General features: G+C 39.4%; 1 protein-coding gene across 1 annotated transcript in view; it reads right to left on the minus strand.

Moving 5' to 3' along the window:
* The window catches only part of Phex (phosphate regulating endopeptidase homolog X-linked), a 202065-nt gene that overhangs the window by 134871 nt on the left and 40763 nt on the right, over nt 1-26431 (minus strand). Inside the window, exons 6-11 of the mRNA XM_032890280.1 lie at nt 25513-25599; nt 23950-24176; nt 16345-16413; nt 14780-14896; nt 11608-11691; nt 10281-10426 (exon numbers count right to left, since the gene is read on the minus strand). Of these exons, the coding sequence (XP_032746171.1) occupies nt 10281-10426; nt 11608-11691; nt 14780-14896; nt 16345-16413; nt 23950-24176; nt 25513-25599 (730 nt within the window). The remainder of the gene's footprint in view (nt 1-10280; nt 10427-11607; nt 11692-14779; nt 14897-16344; nt 16414-23949; nt 24177-25512; nt 25600-26431) is intronic.

The raw sequence follows: 26431 nt of genomic DNA on the forward strand, positions 1-26431 counted from the left end.
AACTCTTAACTCTCTGTTGACCTCTAAGCATATGAAGACTCTCACATGGTTCTGTAATACACAGATACATATTTTCAAATCTCTGTTCTATTTTAAGTCTTTTTTTTTTCTATAAGAAAAGAATCACTGACCTCCGAAAGATGTATGGTCCGAGTTTATTTCTAACCCATCCATGATGATGGATTTTTAATGACCCATTCCCTCTTAGATGTGCCATTACCATGGTGATTAATGAGACACATTCCTAAGATGGCTCCTGGGTCATGCAGAAATATGAGTAGCAATGTGACATGGTAATACTACCAAACCTACCAAGAACAATTCACATGCTCATTTGCATGCTCTTCTGCAACCTTAGATATTCTCCAGTGAGCAAACTATTTTTTGCATATGTATAATTATAGAGATGTTTGTTTCAATTTATATAGATATTCAGATTAGCATATCAGGAACATTTTTGAGACAGGTTTTTGCTATGTAGCCCAGGCTGATCTTGAGTTCATGATCCTTATGCCTCTATCTCGTAAGTGTGCTGTAGTTGCAAGCATGTGCCATCATGCTCGGAGATTTGTATATTTATATTTTTTATGCGTAAGTGTTTTGTGTGCATGTGTGAAGTACATCACATATGTGCAGTGTCTGCAGGAGCCAAGAAAGGGTTATGATTCCCTGTAACTGGAGACTTACTGATAGTTGTGAGTTACCATGTGGGTGCTGATAACAGAACCAATGTCCTCTGCAAGAATATCAAGTGCTCTTAACCACTGAGTTATCTCTCTAGCCCTTCAAAGAACTAATTTTAATAAATGTAGAAATATAAATTTTTAAAGATAAAATGTTTAAGGACATAAATTAATTTTATGCATCATGACATTTGTACTTTAAGTCATATTATCCACATAAAATTATGTTAGTATGACTGCATATGTAAATGTGTTTCACATAGTCATTTTGAATATTTCAGAGTTTTTGGCATACCCTTGTCAGATATGGTTCAGTCACCACTGTTTTTCCCTTCTGGCTAAGATGGCATACTTGTGCAGGAAAAATGACACTTGCCATTTTGTTGTTATTAATTTGTGTTTACATTACTAATATTTTAATTCCTGTTTCTCTAAAGGAAGGATTAGGAGGGAAAGAAAGGGAATAGAGGTAGAGAGTATGGGGTGAGATGACTGGAATAAGTGGAATAAGTGGAATAAGAGACAATGTTGAAACCTAGTGCAAAGGAAATTTCCTGTAACCTATGAGGGTAACCCTAGTTAGGTCTCTGAACAATGGAGGATATAGAGCCTGAACCAGCCACCTTTTGTAACCAGGGTAGGCTCACATTGTGGGTCTGGGACACCAAGCCACAAAACCGTCAACCTATCTACCCATAACTTCTCCTGCTTGCAAGATGCTCTGGGACAATGGTAGCTCAAAGCTTGTGGGTGTGGCCAACCAATGACTGGTCTAACTTGAGGTCCAAGCCACAAGAGGGAGCCCATGCCCAACACTGCTTAGATGGCCAGGAACTAGAAGCTGGATGGCTTAGAGACCTAAACCATAGCACAACTGACAGCTGCCATCAGAGAAGCTTCCTCCAGCACTTGATAGAAACAAATGCTCGACACACATTTGAGACTGACAACCAAACATGCTCAACTAACCCAGAAAAGGGGGGAGAGGGAGGATTTTAAGAACCAAAGGAGTCAAAGACACCAGAAGAACACGACCCACAGAATCAACTAGGCAGACCTCATCAAGGCTCTCTGCATGCATGCTGTGTTTGCATAGTTTGGGTCTTTGATAGATTCCTAACAGTAGCAGAGGGGGTGTCTCTAACTCTTTTGCTTGCTCATGGGACCCTTTTCCTCCTACTAGGTTGCCTCATCCAGCTTTGATATAAGGATTTATACCTAGTCTGTCCTGTTCAGTTGATATCACTAGGAGACCTGTTCTTTTCTGAAGAGAAACAGGAGAAGCAGGGGAAGTGGGGATACTGGGAGAAAGGGAGAAAGGAGAGACTGCAGTTGGGATATATTATATGAGATAAGAATAAAGAAAAAATTAAGACAACAAAAACAAAAAAGAAATAAAAAAACAAAAATTTTTAAGCCATTTCCTGATGTGATAATTAAATCAAGTAATAAAATTCATGTATCTACAAATACAGCATTGCAGCATTTTTTGATGTACTGAATGGAAACAAACTAGCGTAGTAAACACTGTGTTCCCCAAACAATGGGCCTGTGGTCATGAATATAGTAGAGCCTTATTTATCTTAATTATTTTTTTTCAATTTGTAAAATGAAAAATACAGACAGCGTAACATTTTTATCTTGAACCTAAGAGACCCTGCTGGGGTAAGCACAGGGCTCCTCAGAATCCATCATCCAAATACCTTAAGTATTACCCTCAGTCATGTTGTTTCAGTCATTAAAAGGAACACACCATTTTTAGGCCTTTTCTCTTTGCCTCCATATCCCTAATCCTCAATAAGCCAAGAAATTCTCACCAAGCATTTACTGTTGACCCAGTGTGCAGGTACCATGAGGAAGGTGCCAGAATAACTCGGCATCTACAGTTGGTGTGATGGTTAAAACTGTCAACTTGACAGGATCTATGATCACTTAGAATCACAGGCCTGTGAGAGATTATCTAGATCAAATTAACAGACATTGTAAGACCCACCCTGAATGTAGGTATCACCATTCCATAGGCAGGGCGGGGTGGAGACTGAATAAAAAGAAGATTTTCTGAACATAAGCCTTCTCTCTGCTTCATGGCTGTAGATGCAATAAGACCAACTGCCTCAAGCTCTAGTTGTCATGATTTCTCTACTATGCTAGACTGACAACCCACAAACTGTGTGACAAAATAAACCCTTATTTCCTGCTTTTATCAACTATTTGGTCCTGCCAACGTGAAATGGAACTGATACAGTGGAGAATGAAACATTTCAGGTTATTAGTACATTTTCTTCTTTTTTTTCTAACATTTCATTTATTTATTAGGAACATAGTGTTCTGCCTGCACATGTGCCTGCAAGCCAGAAGAGGGCGCCAGATACCATTATAAATGGTTGTGAGCCACCATGTGGTTGCTGGGAATTGAACTCAGGGCCTCTGGAAGTGCTATCAACCTCTGAGCCATTTCTCCAGCCCCCAGTTTTTCTTAATTGAACAGGCATACTCTGTACTATGGAAGAAACCCTTGCTTCATGGACTCGACACATTCTGAGCACCCAGGTATGTACCAATAGTTCTAGGGGCTACAGAGATGGAAAAATGAGACAAAATATTGATTCTAGGATACTGTCATGGTTTAAATATGCTTGGCCCAGGAAGTGGCACTATTTGGAGGTGTGGCCTTTTTGGAATAGGTGTGTCACTGTGGGTGTGGGCTATAAGACCCTCATCATAGCTGCCTGAAAGCCATTATTCTGTTATCAGCCTTCAGATGAAGATGTAGAACTCTCAGCTCCTCCTGCACAATGCCTGCCATGTTCCTACATTGATGGTAATGGACTGAACCTCTGAACCTGTAAGTCAGCCCCAATTAAATGACTTGCCTTGGTCATGGTGTCTGTTCACAGCAGTAAAACCTAAGAGATACTAAAGTTTTTAGCTGAATACATAGATAAGTGACACTTAGAATCATTTATTGAAATCTTTATCACACAGTCAGTGGGTTCCAAACAAGTAAACTCATCTGGAGAGTTTTGATAAGAGCAGATGTTCAGGCCACAACAGGCCAAGTAAATCACCAGCTCTAGAGTAAGGCCTAACACAAATAAACAGAGTTTACAGCAGTGACTCAAAGAATGGCCATTTAGAGCCTGCCCGACATGTGACATATATATACAGCCACCAAAACTAGATAAGATTGATGAAGCTAAAAAATGCATGCGGAAAGGGACCCGATATAGATCTCTCCTTAGAGACACATCCAGAGCATGTCCAATACAGAGGTCAATGCTAGCAGCAAACCACTGAACTGAGAACAGGACCCCCTTTACAGGAATTAGTGGAAAGATTGAAAGAGCTGAAGGAGCTTATAACCCCATAAGAACAACAGTGCCAACCAACCAGAGCCTCCAGGGACTAAACCACTACCCAAAGACTATACATGGACTGACCCTGGGCTCCAACTGCATATGTAGCAGAGAATAGCCTTGTTAGGGCACTAGTGGAAGGGGAAGCCCTTGGTTCTGCCAAGGTTGGACCCCCAGTGCAGGGTAATATGGGGGGGGCAATAAGGGAGATGTATAGGGGAAATACCCGTATGGGGGAGGGAGAGGAAATGGGGGCTTATGGACAGGAAACCGGGAAGGAGAATAACGTTTGAAATGTAAGTAAAGAAATATATCTAATAAAAATTTTTTAAAAAATAAAATGTAATGAACAAAAGAAAATTAAAAAAAAGAAAGAAAAAATATCTTGCCCAACCAAGTCCTATATATAGCCCAAAAAAAACCACTGTAATAAATCATGGAGGCTAGCCTAAACCCACATTTGTCTAAAGCCTGTTTGCTTTTCCACACACCTCTTCCACTACCACTGCTGGGTGGTTGGCTAGAGGAGAACTCTTATTAAAAGAAGGTTGCAAAAAATGTATGCCTACACTAATGTGTTCTAAAATTGCTGACTTCAAAACACTATGGGGTATAGCTTAGGAGAGATAATATCACCACGACAGGAACAGAGATGGCCATAATGACTGAATCACTGCCACCTAATGATTACACACATCAAAAACAAAACTAAACAAAACCAAAATCAGACTCAGCAACAGTCAATGAAAATTACCTGTAATATCCTTCTTTTGGTCCAAAGAGCATTTTTCAAAATACAGTAATTTCCCTAAATTATAATAAATAAAGGAAAGAAAAACATCCCAGCAAAAGCTCACTACTAGGACAGCAATATGAAATTCTTCCCTATATCCTCTAACTCAGAAGATGTGCTGCTATCTTAAGAAGCTTTTGATACCCACCCACCTCCATGTTCTCAAGTATTAGAAGCTTGCATTTATATTATGTTTAAGAGATAAAATACCTTGTTATAGTGTGCTGTAGGTAGCTAGTATTATCCCCATTTACATATGGTGAAAGGAAAGGTCAAAAGTCAAGAGGCTTTCAAAGAAGTGCGCAATCTTCCCATTTGAATTTGCTTTTGCTCCTCCTCCTCATACATAATTATCGAAATAGTCCTTGGACCAACAAATTACACATCAAAGTAAAACTGGGTATAAAAACCCTATCCCTCCCCTAGACACTGAGGTCACGAAGGCAAAACATTTAAGGACAAAATTGATGTCATTAAAAGAAATCTCGGAGAACTTTCTGTTTTCCCCCCCCCCCCTCTCTCTCTCTCTCTCTCTCTCTCTCTCTCTTTCTCTCTCTCTCTCTTTTGTCTTTTCTTCCATCTCTTCTCTCTGTCTCTCTCATACACAAAAACACACACATCACAGACACAAATACTCTTCTAATTCATAGTCTCTTGTTCCTCAGATCAAATTATCTAATTTGGAGTAATTCTAGGACAGCCTCAAATCAGAATCAATAGGAAAGATACGGCAGACAAAAGAGGAAGACGTCTACAACGTCCTTTGCCTTGTGACAGTCTGGAAATGGTTACCATCTGACTTCCAAGAAAAAAATTATTTGCATCATTTGTTAGTTTTGATGGCTTATAGAATTCCTATCACAGCTGATTTTAAGCTGTGGCTATAGGACCTGAACATGGAGTTAGGAAGAGCTGTGAGTAACCCGAAGGATGCAGCCCTCCCTACCTACTCTCTTCTCTGTCTGTACCATCACCTCTTTTTCCTACGGAAACCCTACATCCAATAGAGGGCTAATGTCAAAAATATATAAAGAACTCCAGAAGATAAACTCCTCAAAACCAAGTGACCTATTTAAAGATGGAGTACAGAGCTAAATAGAGAATTTGCAACAGAGGAGTCTTGAATGTCCAAGAAGCACTTAAAGAAATGTTCAATATCCTTAGTCATCAGGGAAATGCAAAACAACCCTGAGATTTCACCTCGCACCAATCAGAATGGCTAAGATAAAAAACTTAGGCGACAGCAGATGCAGTCCAGGACATAGAGAAAGAGGAACACTCCTCCATTGTTGGTGGGATTGCAAGCTGGTACAACCACTCTGGAAATCAGTCTGTAGGTTCCTCAGAAAATTGGACATTGCACTACCTGAGGACCCAGCTATAGCTCTCTTGGGCATATACCCAAAAGATGCTCCAACATATGACAAAGACACATGCTTCACTATGTTCATAGCAGCTTATTTGTAATAGCCAGAAGCAGGAAATAACTCAGATGTCTCTCAACCAAAGAATGGATACGAAAAATGTGGTCCATTAACACAATGGAGTACTATCCAGCTGTTAAAAGCAAGGACATCATGAATTTTGCAAGTAAATGGATAGAACTAGAAAATACCCTGAGTGGGTAACCCAGACACCAAAGGACATGCATGGAATATACTCACTGATAACTGGATATTAGCTAAAAAGTAGAGAATACCCATGATACACCCCACAGACCATAAGAAGTTTAATAAGAAGGAAGGCCCAAGTGAAGATGTTTCAATGTCACTTAGATGGGGAAACAAAATAATCATGGGAGGTAGAGGAAGGGAGGGACCTGGGAGGAAGAGGGGAGGGGAAGGGGAATGGGGCGGCAGAATAAGGTATGTGGGGGTGACAGGGGAGAAGTCCAGAGAGTCAGGAGAATGAATGGAAATATACATCTGTGGGAAATGGGGGTGGGGGACCTCTAGAAAGTCCCAGTGACCTGGGATATTAGAAGATCCCAGGACTCAATGGGGATGACTAGCCGAAATGGCCCAATGGGGAGATAGAATATGATACATAGGGCTCCCAGTGGAAGGATGGAGTTAACAAACTACCTTCAAAATTTTTGAGCCAGAATTGTTCCTGTGTGAAAGAAATGCTGTGACAAGAGTGTAGCACAGATTGAAGGCCATCCTGTGTCCTACCCAACTTGGTATGCATTGCATGGGTGGGCACTGAACCCTGATACAATTACTGATGCCATGTTGTGCTTGCAGACAGGAACGTAGCAATGCTGTCTGCTAAGAGGCTCTAGCAGCAGCTGACTGAGACAGATGCAGATACTCACAGCCAACCATTGGACTGAGGCCAGGGACCCCTGTGGAGTGAGTGGGTGAGGGAGGACACCCACTCAGAGGCAAAGGGGAGGGGGCAGGGGTGAAGAACTCTTGGAGGGTGGACTGGGAAGGGGGCAACATTTGGAATGTAAATAAATAAAACAATTATAAATAAATAAATAAATAGGAAAAATTGTATGTCTGGAGAAAGTCTCACTTTCCTCCAGATACTCAGATAGACTTCATTTTCCAGGCTCTGCTACTGTTATATGTGTCACAAGACTAAGTCACATCTTACAGAATGTAGGTAGAATTGACTTATCCTACTTGAAGACCTTTTCTCAAACACTAGCCTTTACCTATTCTCTTTCTTCAGCCACTAGCTGAGTGGAGAGAGTACTGCAATCCTAGACGGAAGGTCAAGCTACAACATAGAAGGATTCTACCGTATTTGGCAGGAACAGTGGGCAATCACTGTTAAGAGGCATCTTTTACAGAACCTGGCACATACAGTAACTATGAGGACCCAAGAAGACCTTTCCTCAACTAGAATTTTCATACACAAGGAAGGACCAAATATGATCAGCAGAGAATGTAGTTCAGTGGCACATTTTTTTTTCTCAGCACCATACAAGAACTTGGGAAATAAAGTTATGATAAAAAGGGAAGTGGAGGAAAGGAGAGCAGGGGAAGAAACAAAGATAAAGCGGGGACAGAGGCAAGAAGAAAAGAAGACAGACACAATTTTTTTAAAAGATTGATCAGCAATGTGAAACATTTTTGTGGTATGCAAAGTACGGTCCATCTTTTCTAGACACATATAGTATTTTAAAATCTCGTAAGTGTACATGGAACAAACACTTTTTTGTTGACTGGTTATTGAAAAGAAACTGTTTTAAACATCTGGGTTTTAGCAGGATGTCTAAGCTAAATATTTTATGGGCATAATGTCTACAAGTAGCCTTCCATATAAATGCTTTTCCATTATTATTGCGTTCACATTGGTCTAAGTTATCAATTTAGCATGAACTAGATGTCAGTCACACTCTGGTCACAGTTTTTCCTACTGCCTGTTGTTATGAAAAGTCCCAGAGTTAAAATATATAATCACCACCAGAATTTTATGGTTAAAATTAGGCTTTGGGGAAAATCAAATTCATATAATTTTCAAAAGTTCTTACTATTTTATAATGAAGGGCAAAGTCACCAGAAGAAACTGATTCCATAGATACCGAACAATAAATACACGGTATGGCAAACACCTCCTTTTTGTGAAAATCAGCCTGTGAATCTAAAATGTGCTCAACTTAATGCCATATGGAGGTAGAAGAATGCTTGCATTCCATTTCATACTACAAGTTGAGCGACCACGATCAAGTGACCTGAAACCCAAAATACTCCAAAATCTACATTTAATGCAGTAATTTTACACTATAAAAAAGTCCATACTTAACCTCCTGTGAAGAGTCTCAGTTAAAATAGGTGCATGCTACAAATATTATATAAGATTATCATAAGGTATGCATTATACATGAAACACAATAAATTTTGTATTTAAAAATGGATCCCATTCCCAAGATATCTCATTAAGGACATAATCACTCTGGGCCCTAGTAGTTTGGATAAGGGATGTTTAACCTCTATTTTAGAGCTAGATAGTACTTACAAAGTAGATCTATAATTTTGTGATCCTCCCTGCTTTCCCCACTCCACTAAGAAAAAAAATCAAAAAACTATCCTGAGATGCCTATTTAAAATCCAGATTCCTAGGGCTAGCAAGATGGCTTAGTAGTTAAGAACACTGGTTATTCTTGCAGAGGACCCTAGTTTGGTTCCCAGCACCCAGGTGTCAGCTCACAACTGCATATGCATATATAGGTGTGTATATGTGTATATGTATATATGCGTGCATGTATGTATGTATGTATGTATGTATGTATGTATGCAGGCAAAATGCTCAAATATAAGAATAAACAAGTCTTTTACAAAATAAAATAAAATACAGACTCCTAAACCCCTCTCTGCAGACCTACTTCACCAGACTCTGTGGGGGAAGTGCAGTTTGGCATCTGTATTTTTAGCCATAGGGCCTAAGGAAATGTTTCAGGTGTCACTTGCCCTGTACAATACATTGGAATATCAAGGCTTACTGCTATAGCATATGCTTACCCACTGTCAAAGTCACCCTTCACTCAGCAAACTTCTAAAGGATCACTACTTCTCTCTAAATGGTGCATTTATTGTTTCTTCTGTGCTTTGTCTGTATGTTGTCAATGAACATAGAAGATATCTTAAACAGGTGCAGCTCTTTGTGGGAATCTAGATGTTTCTATGGGATAGAGGTGGGCATTAGATGCTATATTTTATTCCTAGGACTTCTGTTGGTCCCTTTAAAAAGAAACTTAACTCCTGGCAACATAGACAAAATCTGAGTGATAAAATGTTTTTTTAATCACAGCACAGCAATTAGTTTTAATAAATTATTTTTATAAGCTTGTTCACCTTTCATTTTCTGTATCAAATCTCAGTGGCCTAGTGAACACAAAAAGCGCAGGAATTTTGGAAACTTTTTTCATCATAGTGCTAAGCTAGCAAAGCTACAATCTTAAACATTCTTTAAAGTAAGAAAAATGTGGTTATCCCTAAAGTCGTTTCACCCATTCACTTTTCCTATAGCTGTCAAAGTAGTCTTGCCTTTTCAACACAGGTAATTTGGTCTGTTGCAAAAAAAAAAATAGCTTGCTGACTAACAAATAACAAGAAAGAAGGAAAATTGCTATAAAAGACCAAGAATAAACTGTGGGGAAAAACATTTATATAGAAATCTCGGGAAATAACATTATTACTAACTAGTTTCCAAAACTAATAAACAATTTTTGTTCTGAGAAAGAACAGTACGGAGAAATAAGAATTAGGGCAAATATGGTACAAAAACATTGGTTGGTTGTTGTCATCTCAGCAAGTGAATTACCCCAGACAATGATGTGAGCCTATTTATCCTAAAGGACACTGTAATTTTCCCTATGACTGTTTTGCTATAACTTTTTTTTAAAAGCAATTTTCAACATACATGAAAAATAAAGGCCTTTCTAATTTAAAGACAAAACAAAAGCCACAGTAAAATGCACATGAAAGTTCTTACTTCTTCCTTTCAGCACCTAATATCCTAAACAAATCTTTAAAGTATTGTGGGACGCGGACCACCACATTCTCCGAGGGGCCAATGTCTTTCAAGTGTGGGTAGAGTCTGGTATCAATGACCTTCTTGATATAGCCCAGCCAGTCAAACTGAGGATAGAGAAAACAAATGAAACCTATGTTAAGGCAGCAAGTAAGAGGACAGACATTCAAATAAAGTAGGCTGAGCACAAACTATTCAGCCCAAATCATTAAAGATGAAACTGCTCATCCTTTGCTTATTCAAAAACCAAAGTCAGACCATTACCTAAAACCATCATCAAAAATGGAGCCTGTATTCTGTACCACAAATTCCAGAATAATAGATACTCTCATGTGTTAATATATGATGCAGTCCCTTATCTGTTCAAACACTCTTCTCTCTACCTTGCTCCCTTAGTCACACCCCATCCCATGCCCATCTCTTCTTCTAGCTTACTTCACTCCTCTATCCCCTGCACTCCCTCCTCCAATACCCTCCCTCTAACTTTCATATCCCCCCTCTTCCCCTAAACACTAACACAGCTGCCTCAACACACCACTCGACTTCTCCTCTATGCAAACTCTCTTATTTCAGGAGGGGAAAAGTCACAACACAATGACACATCTCCAGTCTATAGAACATCACCATGTGTCTCTAAAACAAATGCTGCTTGTTCTTTGTATTGGTTTTCCTAAAGGCCATTCTCCAACTCTTTCCCCCTTGTCTGCCTCCACTAATGAACCTGAAAACCAGTTACTTACTTGCCTAGCACCCAACTCCCTACCCCTTGCCCAACAGCAGGGATGGTCACATGACCCAGTTCTACTCAGAATTAGAAGCAAGCCATGTAGGAATATTCTGAAAGGTTCTTTTCTGTTTACCCTGGGAAAATAAAGTCATGGGGGTCCATGTGTTCTTTCCCCTTCTCCTTGCCCTAATGCGGAGCTACAGCGCCCACTTCGTAGCCATGTTATCCAAATCAAGTGAAAAAAGCCGAAGGAGGGTAAAATGTAAACATAAAGTCTGTGCACCGTTAAACAGCTGGACTGATACCAACTAGTCCCGGTGGCTGTGCCATAAGAAAATGTCTTTAAGGTTTTAAGCCACTATCAGAAAACTTTCTGTATTCCCTACAACTGGGGAAATCCTATTGCACACGCAAGGATATTGTATGTGATAGTTGAAAAGAATGATGATAATCAAAATGATGAATAGTAAGATTTACAAGACCAACTTTTATACACAGATGAAATAGAATAGCTTATAAAATAGCAGGAAACAGAATTTCTTGTGGAGAGTTTTCACCAACCTGGGGAATCATAGCACTGAGCTCTGAGATGTTCATTTTGTTATACATAGCCTCACTGGTTCGGTTCTCATGTGGAATCATTATCTGTCAAAAAGAAATTTGGGTTATTTTTTGAAATGAATCATTTATTATTGCAAGACTGCCTTTCACCCTTTCACATGTGCCAAAACATCTGTATATTATTAGCAACTTTTTCAAGACTTTGGTGTGATGCCTAGCTGTGGGGGAAAAAATTTAAAAAGTAAAGCAAAAAAGTATTTTAGGCAGGATTAAGAAAATAAAAAGAAACTTACATATTCTCCTCAATAAGAAATATTGTCCCCAGTACAAAGAGTTTACAGAATGTTCTTTTCCTCTACCATGTAGATGGACGAAGTCCATTGCTAGCTCAGTTTTGACAATCAAGCAGAAGTTGCCCAATTAAGATCACCATTCCATGTTTACCTATAGTTTCCAGACAATGGCCTCAACTCCTTCACTTCTAGGGGAAAATGGCCAATGACCAAAAGGAAGCTATGTGCATATCAGTGGTACTTGTGACCGTTTTCTCTGAACTTCAGATTTCCCACTGCTGGAAGTATAAATTTGATCACCACCTGGGTGGACATTTCACTAGCTTCTAGCCTCTACCGTATGTATTCTAAGAACTGCAACAATGACTCTTCCTCAAGAGCCATCTTAATCACTTGCATTGCCTGATGACCATAGCGCCTTTACCACATCATCATCTTGCTCCAGGACCTTCTCTCTTTCTTTTCCTTTGCATTCATTTATCTTGCCATCTCCCAGCTAACCTACAACTGTCCTATCCTCATACCTCAAGTCCATTATCACCATCCCCATGGCTGGGACTGATTTAAGATTGCCTAAGGTTTATATTCTCTAACAAGCCTTTGTAATTGAACTCCATTTGGTACCAATCACCAGTGCTACTCCATGGATGAGACCTCTCTCTCCTTGTTTAGTGTCTCAGACAGGGCTAGAGTGGAGGAATATTCTATAGCGATCTTTACTTACTTGAATTTGATGAAGCTTTTTTTCCATCCTTAGCATCAAAAACTTCCCGAAGACTATGTATCTCAGTACTCTTGGATGTGCCTAGTCACCTGAAGACTAGGGGAATGAGAGGAACATTCCTAACAGGCCAAAAGTCCACACACCACAGATATTTCAAGTCAAAATCATAGGAACTGAATGGCAGGCAATTGCCCCTCTGTTTGAAGTGTGTCAATGCCTTCATGGCTCTCCCTCACTCTCCATTGGAGAGAGACAACAAGTCCCTTACAGTTTCCTTGCTATTTGTGAATCCTAAATCATTGCCTCAGAGGATATCTACATGTCTCCTCCATCCTCCTTCTCCTTTGTGAGTTCAGAGTCCCAGCTCCAGGCTGAAGGTCTTTGGTCTCACAGCTGTGTTCAGCTCTCCAGCACCTGGTCCCCTCCACACATGGATCTGTCACTTCAGTTGCTCTCTCAACCATTCTCAGTCTTGCCTCAGCCCAGTTGTTTTCAGACTTCTTTTTGGTCTAACTTCCTGGCTCAAGGCAAGGCTTTCCATGCTATTTATCACACCTTCAGTTCAACTTAGTACTCTGGACCTTCCTATTTGCTTGGAAAAGGAATCCAGAATTCAGATAGCCTTTAGACATGGCTTCCAGGCATATCTGTAACAGTCCTCCACAACCTTCAAGTGACATGTGTAATAAAATTTTAATGTGATTGTTAGGGTTCATTAATATGTTTTAAATAGAGGAAATAGAAAGTGGGGTGGAGGGTGGGAGAAAAATCTTGAAAAGGACAGGATAATCGCCCTAGAATAGACACAGACTTGATAAAAAAAACCTTTTCAAAAATAAACTGGGAGGGCACACATGTGAACAGTGCATGTATGTAAGTCAGAGGACAATTTTGGGCACTGGTTCTCACCTTCTACCTTGTTTGAAGCATTCTCTTTTTTGTCTGCTAATGCACTGTATATGCCAGACTGGCAGGTCTATGAGCTTCCCAGAATTATCTTTCCACCTCCCATCTCAAAGCAGAAGCATTAATATTATAGACATGTACCACTACTCCTGACCCTACATAGGTTCTGGGAACCCTTCATCCCAACTCTGTACCTCAACATACCACCACCAATTTACAGAACATAAAACCAATAACTACTTGGCACTCAGAATTTTTAGTAACTTCCATTATAAAAGATCACCAAGGTCTTCCACAAGCAAAGGTCACCATATTTATTCTCTCTGGACATGAGAATATTTAGGAATTTAATACATTGCCTCTTCTAGAAAGCAGTCATTCTATAAACAAAACTATTTGGGATTTAGCATTCTCCAACAAATTGGTTTTCACTCTCCTCCCCTTTGTATCTCTAAGGTGATTTACTCAGAATATAATACATGACACAGTGACAGTCATTAAAGTAATATAAAACAGGGAATGGAAGGCTAAGCACCACTGGTTGTGGTGGCACACACCTTTAATCCCAGAACTCTGGGAGGAAGAGGCAAGCAAATATCTGTGAATTCCAGGCCATTCTTATGTAACTAGGGAGTTTCAGGGTAGCTGGGGTTACATACGAACACTTGGTTTTCAAAAACAAAAACAAAAAAATGAAAGAAATATAAAAGTAAAGAAAGATAGATACAAAGTAGCACCAGCAAGGCAGCTTTCAAGCTACAATTGTCTTCATCAACTTCATATCCCATATTGATAAATCTCTCTGAGCTCAAATTTCGTCAGAGTCACTCTAAGTAAGGATGATACAAAAAAGTAGGTTGAGTTAAAATTACCCTCCATCACTGAGGCATAGCTTAGTGGTAGTGTACATCTGACTTCTATTTGGGCCATTCAAAAATCTCTCTATGAAAAGAGGTTTCCTTGCTAGCAGGCATTCTTTGACCAGAGTAGAATAGCATATAGACACTGAATAGGCTTTAAGCAGAGAGGTGGAAAGAATGAGGGGCTCTTAATTCTTGTCATGGTTCTTTTTACTTCCCAAAGAGGATGCTATTGCTATTACCTTGGATACAAAAGGTAATGTCCCAGAAGGTTCATTGGTTGCAATGTATACTTTCATTCAGTGTGCATTGTTTACAAAATAAGGAAAAGTAAAGGACATGGGGGAAAAAAGAAAAAAGAAAAGAAAAGGTTTGCAACTAAGACTTACCTCAGCTATCTTAATTTCCAGTCTAAGCACTGACTTCATGTCATGTTCAGCTCGAGAGCTATTAGCTCCTAAAAGCACAGCAGTGTCCACCATGAATTTGTAAAGGGCATCCCGATACTGTAAGAGATAAAGAAGCAAGTGTCCATGACAACAGCCTGGTAGGAAGTATGGTTTAGAGATACAGAAGAGCAGAAACAGTAGGTGGAAATAAGCTTTCTTCATTTTTTTCACTTTGTACTCAGAGTATGAAACCAGCATTATGCAATGCCAGCCACCTACCTGCCACTTTGAGAGGAAAAACAAGAGTGATGAGTGCATGGGTACTATTTCTGTGACAGATAGAGTTGCCCAGGCATCAAACATCAAGCAAACTAGTTTTCTGGTAACTGGTGATATTATGGATAAAAGAAACATCTCCTAATGAGTCCGGAAGAGGAAGGTAAAGGTCAGGTGTCTCCTTCCCAGGCAAGTGATGCTTTAATAAAGTAATGGGAAAGAACTCTTTCTGAAAGCAGAGGATCTGATCCATGAACACTAATGCGAAGTGTGATTTATTCCCATCCAGCTCCATTTACCCAGCCTCACACTAAGAAATAAAAGATGATTGCAGTGATTGGAGTCCTGTGTCTTTTCAGTTTCAGTTTCCAGAAAGTTCTCCTCCTGGCTCAGGGGAGAATAGGAGAAATGATAATAAGAAATCTAGCAACTATCAAATACAGAGTTTCATCTCTGAATTTACACCCTTGACCCTGTAAGCTATTCTTGTTGTGTGACTGACCTTAAGGCCTCTCTGTTTCTTGGTAGATAGCCAGCCTTTTAATAAATGAAATTCAGTCAGCAAGCCTTGCTCATAGTCTTAATTGGAGAGAATGTTTGCCCTTCCCAAGTCTACTGAAAAAGTGTTCAGCTAGTTTAGTACACAAGGTGGCTTGCTAAGCAAACTGGGCGTTTGATGGGGAAAGGCATACAAGTGAAAAACTAAACAATGCTTGAGTCTGTTTACGTGTGCTCTAGTGAGGAAGACAAACATGTAATAGCTATAACGTGAGGCAAGCAAAAAAGGTTTCTTAGTAAAGCCACTGCATACATGAAAGCTGAAGAATTAGAGGATTCTGACCCAGAAAATGTGGAGACATATCATTTGAGGGACATGGGGTTTGGAAACAGTAAAAAAAGGGTCCTTTTCTTGGAGGAAAAACAAAAAACAGGTGAGTTGGGAGAGACAGGCTGAAAGCAAGCAATGAAGAAGCCTTGAGCTTCTTCAAATGAATTTAGACTCTTTCTTGAGAGCAAGACATACTGGGAGTGGTGGTGTGTAACACAGAACTTGCCAAGTGGTGCTAATTGTCTGTTGAAGTGATGGTGGTTGAGTGGGCAGAAATGTGATCTAGGACAGTACAGATGGAAAGGGGGGACAGGTGCATGGAGGAAGAATTCCTTGCCCTAGGAAACTTCTCAGTGAAGTTATGATGCTTATTTCCAGGAAAGAAGCAGACATTTTAAAGCAATTGATGAACCAAACAGTAGCCAAATAAGACATGTACTTGAACATGAGTAAAACTTACAGATTTGGCTTCGGTAGTGTTATCCAGAAAGTCTTCCCTCACAGCCAGGGAGAGTGTTGCTTGGTCCAACTGTTAAAACAAAAACAGAAAGCGTGGTATTGTTATTTTAAATTCTTACATACCATGTTAACAGGGGTCATCAGCTCAATGGCATCCCAGCCATACTTTGAGTTTGTATCACTATCAAAAGAAATAAGTTCACTCCATTCAAAACTGCATGCAAATAGGCATTTGGAGAGACCTAACGTAATAGAGACCTGCTCCTCTTCTTTTCTGATTTGTGTTTTCTGTTTTTAAGATGTTTCCAAAACTGCACAGTCCTAAGGCTACCTGAGTTGGAATAGGTATCAGCGATTAGCTGCCAAAAGCCAGAGAATTTATTATTTTTCCCAAGGTCAAATGACTGGGCAGATATAGTAAAACCACCTTCTGTTACCAGATCCGCTACTCTTATCACATAGTGCTTTGGAGTACCCATCTGGTTGGGCCTGATACATTAGACATTCTACCTCCCTACCTAAAATAATGTATTTTTTAACTCAAAAAGAATCAATTGATATTCTTAAATAACCTTTGTGAATTTTTTTTTTAAATCTTCACTGAAAAGTTAAAAATAGGTGATCGAAGCACAAATAATAATCAGATTTTTTATTAGATATTTTATGTATTTACATTTCAAATGTTATCCCCTTTCCCAGTTTCTCCTCCAGAGCCCCCTACCCATTGGGCCTCCCCCTGCTTCTAGGAGGGTGCTCCCCCACCCACCCACTCCCACATTCCCACCCTGACATTCCCCTACACTGGGGGTCCAGCCTTGGCAGGACCAAGGGCTTCTCCTTTCATTGGTGCACAACAAGGCCATCCTCTGCTACATATGTGGCTGGAGCCATGGGTCCATCCCTGTTTACTCTTTGGATGGTGGTTTAGTCCCTGGGAGTTCTGGTGGGGTCTGATTGGTTGATATTGTTGTTCTTCTTATGGGGTTGCACCCCTTCAGCTCCTTCAGTCCTTTCCCTAATTCCTCCATTGGGGTCCCCATACTCAGTCCAATGGTTGGCTTTGAGCATCCACCTCTGGATTTGTCAGGCTCTAGCAGAGCCTCTCAAAAGACAGCTCTCTCAGGCTCCTGTCAGCAAGCACTTAGTAATCAGATTTTAATCTCAAATATTTTCATTCATTTTTCATATGAAAAATCTATATAAAATTATAGTTTCCCCTGAAAATTCCCTTCACATGCAGCAAAATCTACAAAAAGCCAAGTTATAGTGGCGCTGTTATATAATTTAAGAGAATACTGGTGTTGGGTTTTATGAGAAAAGTGTATTCAAAATGTCCATGCAGCCTGTGAGGATTTTTAATTGGCCTAAGACAACAAAGTCACAAGCCATCCTGGCTTCATCCTACTGCAATTCCCAAACTGCAATTGTTTCTTCCAAAAATTAAGCCAGAATCATAAAACAAAATATTTTGATTAAGATGCTTTGGCCTTAGTTTCACAATGCCTTGAAGTGCGGGAATAGGGGCAAACCCAGGGTGTCCCTATCCACTCAGAGAAGAGGGAATGGCGAAGGATTGTAGGAAGCAGTGATGGGGATGGGGGTGGGGGAGGGTTTAGTGAGGTGGATGTGAAGTGAATACATAAAAAAATACATTTAATTTTTAAAAAGATGCTTTGGCTTTCAATTAAATTTTGATCATTCAGTGACTTGTGAGCTTCAGTCTCGGAGGAAAGGAAAATATACATATAATATTGAGAAAGTTACAGGCGCCTCTCATATCATGAGGTTAACCCCATGTAAAGTGAAAGATTGGATAATTCAAGTGAGGTAACCAGACCTTTTATAAACCTTCAGGTTGTTATGGTTTCTAGAGAATATTTTAAATAAGCTACTAATGGATTGAATGAGGTCAGTCAACCAAATTTCATTAGAAACACACAAACTCCTGAGGCAAAGTCTTTCTCAAGAAACCCATACAAGTCCATAATATGTTTCTGGTTTTTAAAGTCCTTGTTACTATTGATATGAATATTTCCATTTCAAAAGAAAAGAAAATGTTCATTCCAGCACTTGAGAGGTACATGGACTGGCAGTTCAGACCAGTTTGGGATACAGAGTGGGTTACAGAGTGTTTTTAAAACACAGCCTGGGCTATGTTTTTTTTTTTTTTAATGATTTTACAAAATCAGACACATTGAACTGAAGATATGATTTTTGTCCAGTGATAATTGATATGCCAATATCAATTAGAATAAACTATGTTAGGAGAGAAAGTAATAATACAAAGAGAAACATCTGAAAATTATGCGATAGGAAAGGAAAAACAAATATTAGAGAAACTCCATTTTTTTTTAAACTTTAAAAATTTATTCTTTGGAAATTTCATACATGTGTGAATGAAGTATTTTGATCTTATCAACTTTCTACTACTTTCTACCAACTCCCTCTGGGTTCCACTAACCCACCTCACTCAGGACTTTGTTTTAAAAGATTTATTGTAATTAATTAACCCCATAGAGCTCAGTGACTGCTGACCGTATGTGACTGGGGTGACTGGGTGTGGGGTGGAGTTCATTAATGGGGCATAGGCAATCTACCAGCAGCCACAACCCTAAGAGAAGGTGAATTTCCCATCCTCACCGACTGTCAACCACCAACCGTTCTTCAGCTCCAGAGCCCCACCCCCAGCCATGCTGGGGTGCTGAGCTCAGCCTCAGGCCAGTCTTCCACAGACAGGCACGGCTATCCTCAGCCTCCAGCTCCATGTGTGAGTGTGAATGCACACTCCAGCTGGGCACTCACACTCACCAGGTCTCAGCAACTTGACAAGATTTTTGTGTACTAACTAGGACCTTTGTTAGGGTTTCTATTTCTGTGCTCGAGACCATGACCAAAAGCAACTTGGGGAGGAAAGGGTTTATTTCGTCTTACGGAGAAACTCCATTTCTAAGAGAAGTTCTGGTTAATATCATGAATTTTGCTGAAAGCCAAAAAAATGCAGGCCATAGAATAGCAATGACTTTGAGGCATCTTATACTAGGCCAGCTCTGAACTTCCAAACAGTCTATTGAGATCACACATCCATAGTCCCTTAAATCGTCATTCTTACTCTCACCAGGACTAAGACAAACAGAAATACATATAGCAAGGTGATGCTTTAGAACTTATCTTTCTGTTGTTTCTCATCATTTTATCTCCCATTGAGATCCACATCAAATCTCTATTGTCTTGACACGGGAACTTGGCCAAAGGCCAATGTGTGGGTCAACCTGCATATCTTGAGGATGAAAACAAACCTGCCCATCGAAAGAAGTACATCCTTCTATAGCCAGATATGTGCTCTTCCAATGCTAAAGTGGGTAAAAGTTCACGGTCAAAGATTAGGCTAAGGAAAATGCCTGATTCTTATACAACCAAATCATAGGCCAAACAGGCATGCCAAATACTCAAATTGGAAAGAAACATTGTTCAAATGGTCCTGGACAGCTGATGGGCCATGTTTCAGGAGAAAAGAGCATTTTGTCATATGCCACGGGTGACCAGTATCTACCATAGAAACTCACAAAAATCAAGTGATCTAAACCAAATAGCAACAATGACAAGTGAATGGTAATTTAATCTTCCTTGCCCGAGGAGAAAGTGAGACTCAAGATGAACTAACATACACAGAATGACAGGGGCCTCTCAAAGCTCCACTGAAAGACTCAAGATGCTTGACACCAAAGCCAACTCTTGTCATCACACAAGTGGTTTTCAAAGTATGTATTTAGCAATTACATTTTTACATATTATTTGTTAATGTGTTTGTGTGTGTGTGTGTGTGTGTGTGTGTGTCTACACATGCACACATGGTATACAAGTGGAAATCAGAGGACAACTTGCAGAAAAAAAGCATTCTCTCCTTCTATCAAGTGGGTTCCAGGCATTGAACGTATCCCATCACCAGGCTTATCAGAAAGTACTTTTACCTGCTGAACCTTTTTATGGGCCCCTAAAAACTTAAAACTTACAAAATAGCCAATGCATACACACAAGTTGTACAATTTTGGAAGCTACCAATACACAAATGCTGTTGTCATGTTTATTAGGTTCCATGCAGATCTCAGAACAAAACTGTCCCTGCCATATCTAGACACATATCTAGATGCAGTTTCATGACTATGAAAACTGTAGCTCTCTGTTGTTCTGGGGAGGAGGTTAATTCAGATGTATGAACAATCATTCATGTAATTTAGTACAAACAGGGATAGAAAAGCCAATGTGAGCTGCACTCAAATGCCAAGCAGTGCTTAAGCACTTGAGTTTAGAACAAGCTGCCATATTGGCAAAAGAAAGCAATAATAAGTACACAAGTGCTTCCTCACATTTGGAAAGCATTCTATTATTGACAGTGTTTCTAGGACCAGTGTAATTGAATATAAGTGTACAAGGCAAGCTGTTACTATGGTCTTCTGTTTCCCTCATCTTTCTCTAAATTGGCATGAAAGGTGGACACAAACTAGTATTAAGGGTTTGGATTTTTGTTTCTGTGGTTTCAGCACAATGTCTTTGGTGATGATGTGTTACTCCTGGCTGGTATGAGGAGGTATATGATATCTGTTTTTCTCATTTCTAGCAACACTACCATTGATAGTTGAGTTCTAGTGACATCATTGCATGAATTTCCCAAAAGTTCACCTGACCATCTTAGTAGCTACTGATAGTTCCTAAATCCGTTGCCTCTTTGATGATTTAAGTAGTGGTTATCTAACCCTTTATTTCTCTTGACTTTTTAATTTTGATTACGTATATATAGGATAGATATATCAGTAGCTAACAGCACATAGTGCTTGCTTTTTCAGGAAATCTAAATTCAATTCAATCCCAGGATCCATGTTGGTGGCTCAAAACCACCCACATCTCTAGCCTCCATCTCTCTCTCTACTCTCTACTCTCTCTCTCTCTCTCTCTCTCTCTCTCTCTCTCTCTCTCCACACACACACACACACACACACAAAAATTAAAATACCAGAAATAAATAATAATTTTTTAAACCATGAGCATACTTATGTAAATGTATCTATATATAGGGAGGTATCCAAGAGTACAAACACATAGAGATACCATAAACTGGGAGTTACAGGCAGTTGGGAACCACCCCACATTGGTACTAAGAAACAAACTCAGGTCTTCTGCAAGAAGAATACATTCTTCACTGAGCATCAAGTTTGTCTCATGAATTTTCAAGCAGTGGCTCTCCTATAAATTGAGAATTTTGTCTCCCTGGTTACTCACTTACTCTGAGATCAATCTAATCCAGATTGTGGGGGAAATATATAGAAAAAAATAACCCAATTTCTGTGGTGAATAAATGTGGTTTTAAAGAATGGAGAATGTGGTGAGTGCTATAGTTTAAATCAGACTTTAAAAGTGCAAATGTGATCGATTCTTAATTTTAGCCTCAATCAAAATGCATCTGTTTCTGGTTGGGGTTGTTAAAGACACATTTAAAGGCCTGCAGCAATAGCTGGATAGTAGGACATTTGTTTAGAATGTATAAGGTCCTAGGTTCTATTTCCACTAGTACAAAAAGTTTAATATAATCAGTAAAACTGAAAACTGACTGTATATTAGATGTTAAGTATGAAATAATGACTATATCATTTTTGTTATGGTAAGAGGCCTTCACATTAGCTCAGCAATGAAATACATTGCAAAGATGTATTTTAGATATGTTATAAAATGCCCCAGTCTCCAAAAAGAAAAAGTTTAGGTAAGGCGAAAAGAGCACAATGTTGAGGGTATTAAAGTTGGGTTCATAAATACATAGGAGCTTATTGTTCATTTTTTTTAGTTATTATTTTTCATATGATAAAATGTGAAAGAATAGGTCAACTATTTGTCTCAGTCCATAAATGGGTGAAAAATAAAATAGATACCATTTGCAATGGTGCATCATTGCATGAATCAAATTCATCCACTACTTCCCAGAGGGTGTAAATTGCATTTGAATGACAATCTCTTTCTTACTTTAAAATACCACCTAAACAGCTTGGAGGAACATCATAATGGTTCTGCAATCGAGAATAATAGTCTTAAAATCTGGCATAAAAAAAATTGAGTACTCTCAGCACATAGAACAGAGGCTGATTGGATTGTAACCATCATTGTGTCTTACATAATAGCATTACAAAATAGCTCAATACCATGTTGCCACTTCATCATCCAACACAGACACACAGCTGTCTCTGCAGCTAAAACTTTCCTTCTGAGTGAGAATTCTTTCAACAACCAAAGATTTTCTCAACACCTATCACTGTCTACACTAGAGGTCAGGAATCTATAGTCTTCAGGCCAGCTTGTCACATAGTTATCCCCATTCATTATCTAAAATTGTTTTCCAGGTACAGCGTCAATGCTCAATAGCTGAAATAGAGTCCAGATGGCTAGCAAAACCTCAAATATGTACCATCTGTCCCTTCATAGAAAACACATTGCCCACCTCTTGCTTAACTCAAAAGAGAAATTCCATGGTTTTGATTTTGGAGAGTTGGCTTATGTTGGTTGAGAAAATATACTCTAATGGTTTATCCTACAGTTTTAATACTGATATATTGTTAATATGTCCTGCTTTGATGAAGGGCAGATTAGGGCAGAAATCAATGTTCAGTGGCATCATTATTATTCTTCTATGGAAGAAGAAAAACACAGCAGGGTGAACAGATAAAATGACTTGGGAAATGTTATTTGAATTCCTACAACCTCCTTTCATTGATGAATATTTTGTGGTCTGTAATTTTCTGACAGCCTCCTAATTTCACCGATGTGATCCACCTCGGGGCACATCTACCTGATCCCTGCATTTATGCTCATTCTCCCAGTAGGAAATGTGCTTAGAATAAATTCTGCTTTACCTTTTGAAAGGGAGGAGGACAGATGCAGATTGAACTTGACAATGGAGATGTGGGCGTGCATGCACTCAACTTGTTCCTGAAAGGGGAACAAGGATTCTGGCATGTGTCCTCCCTTCTGTCAGAGGAACAAGGAGGTGAAGGAAAGAGCAGAGAGAGTTCAGAAAGTCTTCTATCATCACAGAAGACCCCTGGCCCTCTCTCAGCTGAAATTTACATGCTTGGAGAAGGCATCTGGGAGTGAGAGCATGGATCACTTGAAAGCCACTCACTTCCTGAAAGGCTGACAGTTTTCTGCCAATGATCTGCATTCTACAAATCTTGGAGCAGGGCATAATTCTGGATCCTAAAACTCAGCTGATTTTTTTACCTCATCATTTCCTTAGGCCAGCATGGGTTCCTTTCTCTAGGAAACTAGGGGTATAGCACAGTTCTCTGGGTGGTGTCCTAGCATTCAAGGAGTATACTCTCCAGCACCATATAAACATTACCATATGGTGCTACAATCCTGTAATCTCAGCACTCAGGAGGTAAAGACCAGGGGACCAGGAGGCCAAAGTCATCCTCAGATACACAGCAAATTTGAGGCCATCCCAAGATACATATATATGTGTATATGGTATGTGTATGTATGTATATATATATGTGTGAGTGTACATATATGTGTGACATCCTAAATAATTAATCTTAGAATGAACAAACAGCCCTGGCTATACCTTCAAGATATGTTCATTGGATGCCTTGTCGTCAGGGGACACGTACAAACGGATGAACACAGAATTGCTGTATTGACCGCGGAATGTTGCCAGTGTTTGCAGTAGACTGAATTTTCTCTCTGACCAAACCCCTTCAGGACCAATATTAGCTTCAATCACAGGCCAGCGGAAAGGTGAATGCCTCAAGATGTGGAGCAGTGGTTTGGCATCTGCTTTTTCAATCGCTTCTGAAAGAATAGATACAAAGAGCAAGTTAGAATTGTAAACTAGAAGCCAGCTGTGATAAATCCTTGCCTCTAGTCCTTGCACTTGGGAGGTAGAGGCAGGAGGATGAGAAATTCTAGGCCACCCTCAACTTCCTGGCGACTTCTCAAAGCCAACCTGGATCTAAGAGACTCTAACTCAAAACAATGACAAAAATAAATTTCAAACTGCGTCACCAAGCTAGACTGCAAATTTATCTTCTCCAAAGAAAGGTCCCATAAAGCTCTCCACTTGAAAGTTCAGCTCTAACAGCAGAGAGGGTGAGAGGAGAGTGGATTAAGAATAACTCCAGGACCAGAACTGCCTGTCACATACTTCAATGAACCTGGTGGATGTTCTCTATAAGGAAGATGGGCTTAGTGAACAGATCCCAGACAACGAAAGAAAGTAAGTGGGCGGTACTTATTATTGCCACCAAACAATAACCTTAACTAAACAATATGGTTCAGTTAAAGACAAAGATGTCCTAGTGGATAGGTGTTTCTAGCATATCAAACGATATCCCCAAATCATAAATCAGTTAATATACATTTTAGCAACACTGACTTTAACTCTGTTATGGCCTTGAGAGACCAGCTTGAAGCCTTTGTGTCCCAAAAAGCACGCTAGTTCCATGACAAATCAGCCTGACATGCCTGGGAATCTAAATGTCACTAGGTTCCAGTATTTTCTATAGAGCATAGTTCTCATATGTATATGTCATCTTGAGCTTTATCTTGGGCCAGGACTAGCCTGGATATGGATTCAGATTTTTGTACTAGATATTACGAGATTTTTCCTGCTGCCCTATCTAAATGTCTTATGTAGTAACTGATAGCAAATATCCAGTCCTAGAAATAAGGTTATTTTCTTGTGGCTGGAGAGATGGCACAGTTGTTAAGAGCACAGTGTGTCCTTGCAGAGGACCTAAGTTCAGTTTTCCACACTGAGATTGAGCAATACGCAACATCATGTAACTCCAGTTCCAAGGGTTCCTACAATCTTATCTGACCTCCACAGCCCACCAATGCTCAAGCACTCACATGCATGTACCCGCACATGTGAATACCTAATTAGAAACATAAAACAACAAAATCAAAATGTCTTCACAAGATTATTTTCTTCACCACAACAGCCACATATTAACTAAAAAAAAAAAAACACAAATTTCAGTGTTTGAGAAATTTTATTGCCTAAATAATACCTTGAAACAGTAATGGAATTTTAGTTCTCTCTTCCTTAACAATACCATTAAACATTAATAGGACTCTGAAGTCTAAGAATCATAAATATTTTATTTTTTTTTTCTTTCTTACTCACTCTCATTCATGCAGGATGAATAAAGGATTTTGGCTTTCTGTACAGCTTCAGTGTCCCGCCTTCGACTGACTGATTTCTCCAGAAGTGCTAGAAAGGTGAAAACAGGATTCATTAGCATCCTCCCATATGTGATGTCAAATTGAAGGTCAGCCTCCAGAAAATTAAATGCAAAGACAGACAACTCTGGAAAATACAAGGCGTGCAGGCAGCAGGAAAGATTCCAAGCTGCTTGAGATCCAACGAAAAACAATAAATGTTCTCTTATCCAAGGTTCACCTAACTCAAAAGAAACCCAAGGTTCAACCTCCATCTGAGACTAGATTTTCTACAGGGGTTAATTTCTTCCACCACCTACACAAAAGGAAGCAGACTTCATTTATTAAAGAACCAAAAATAACTGGATTCAGTCTGTTGTTTCTGGACCAAGTAATACTCTCAATGGAAGTAATTTCATCAGGGTCAAGTTTCTTAAGATTTTTTTTTCATAACAGCCTCTCAGGGAGGTCACCAAGAAAAGAATTTCCCATTACAAGTTTTATTTGGTGTTGCTTAAACATGCCATAGACATTAAAAAAACAAGTCGTTGCAGGAGGAAATAAAGAAGCAAGATTGGAAAGACTACCCAAATTGTCGGAAAAGTGTCTGCTTATACATGCAAAGTTCTGAATATTGAATTAAAGTCATGAACAAAACAACGTTTGCCAGATCTTTTTAGAAATTTATTTTCTATTTATACAATCACTGATAAGAATATTAGAAGGTTAAAAAAGCACATGGTTGTTATCACTCTTCTTTCAAGTAAGGAAAGAAGAAAGCTAGAAAACAGTGGAAACAAACTTCTTCAAAGGAAACAAAGGAAGGGAAGGAGATTCGAGGAAAGGGGGGAGGGAAGAAGGATTCACTTTGAATTGGCCTTGAG

This window comes from Rattus rattus, chromosome X (genome assembly GCF_011064425.1).
Source record: "Rattus rattus isolate New Zealand chromosome X, Rrattus_CSIRO_v1, whole genome shotgun sequence".
Classification (NCBI taxonomy): domain Eukaryota; kingdom Metazoa; phylum Chordata; class Mammalia; order Rodentia; family Muridae; genus Rattus; species Rattus rattus.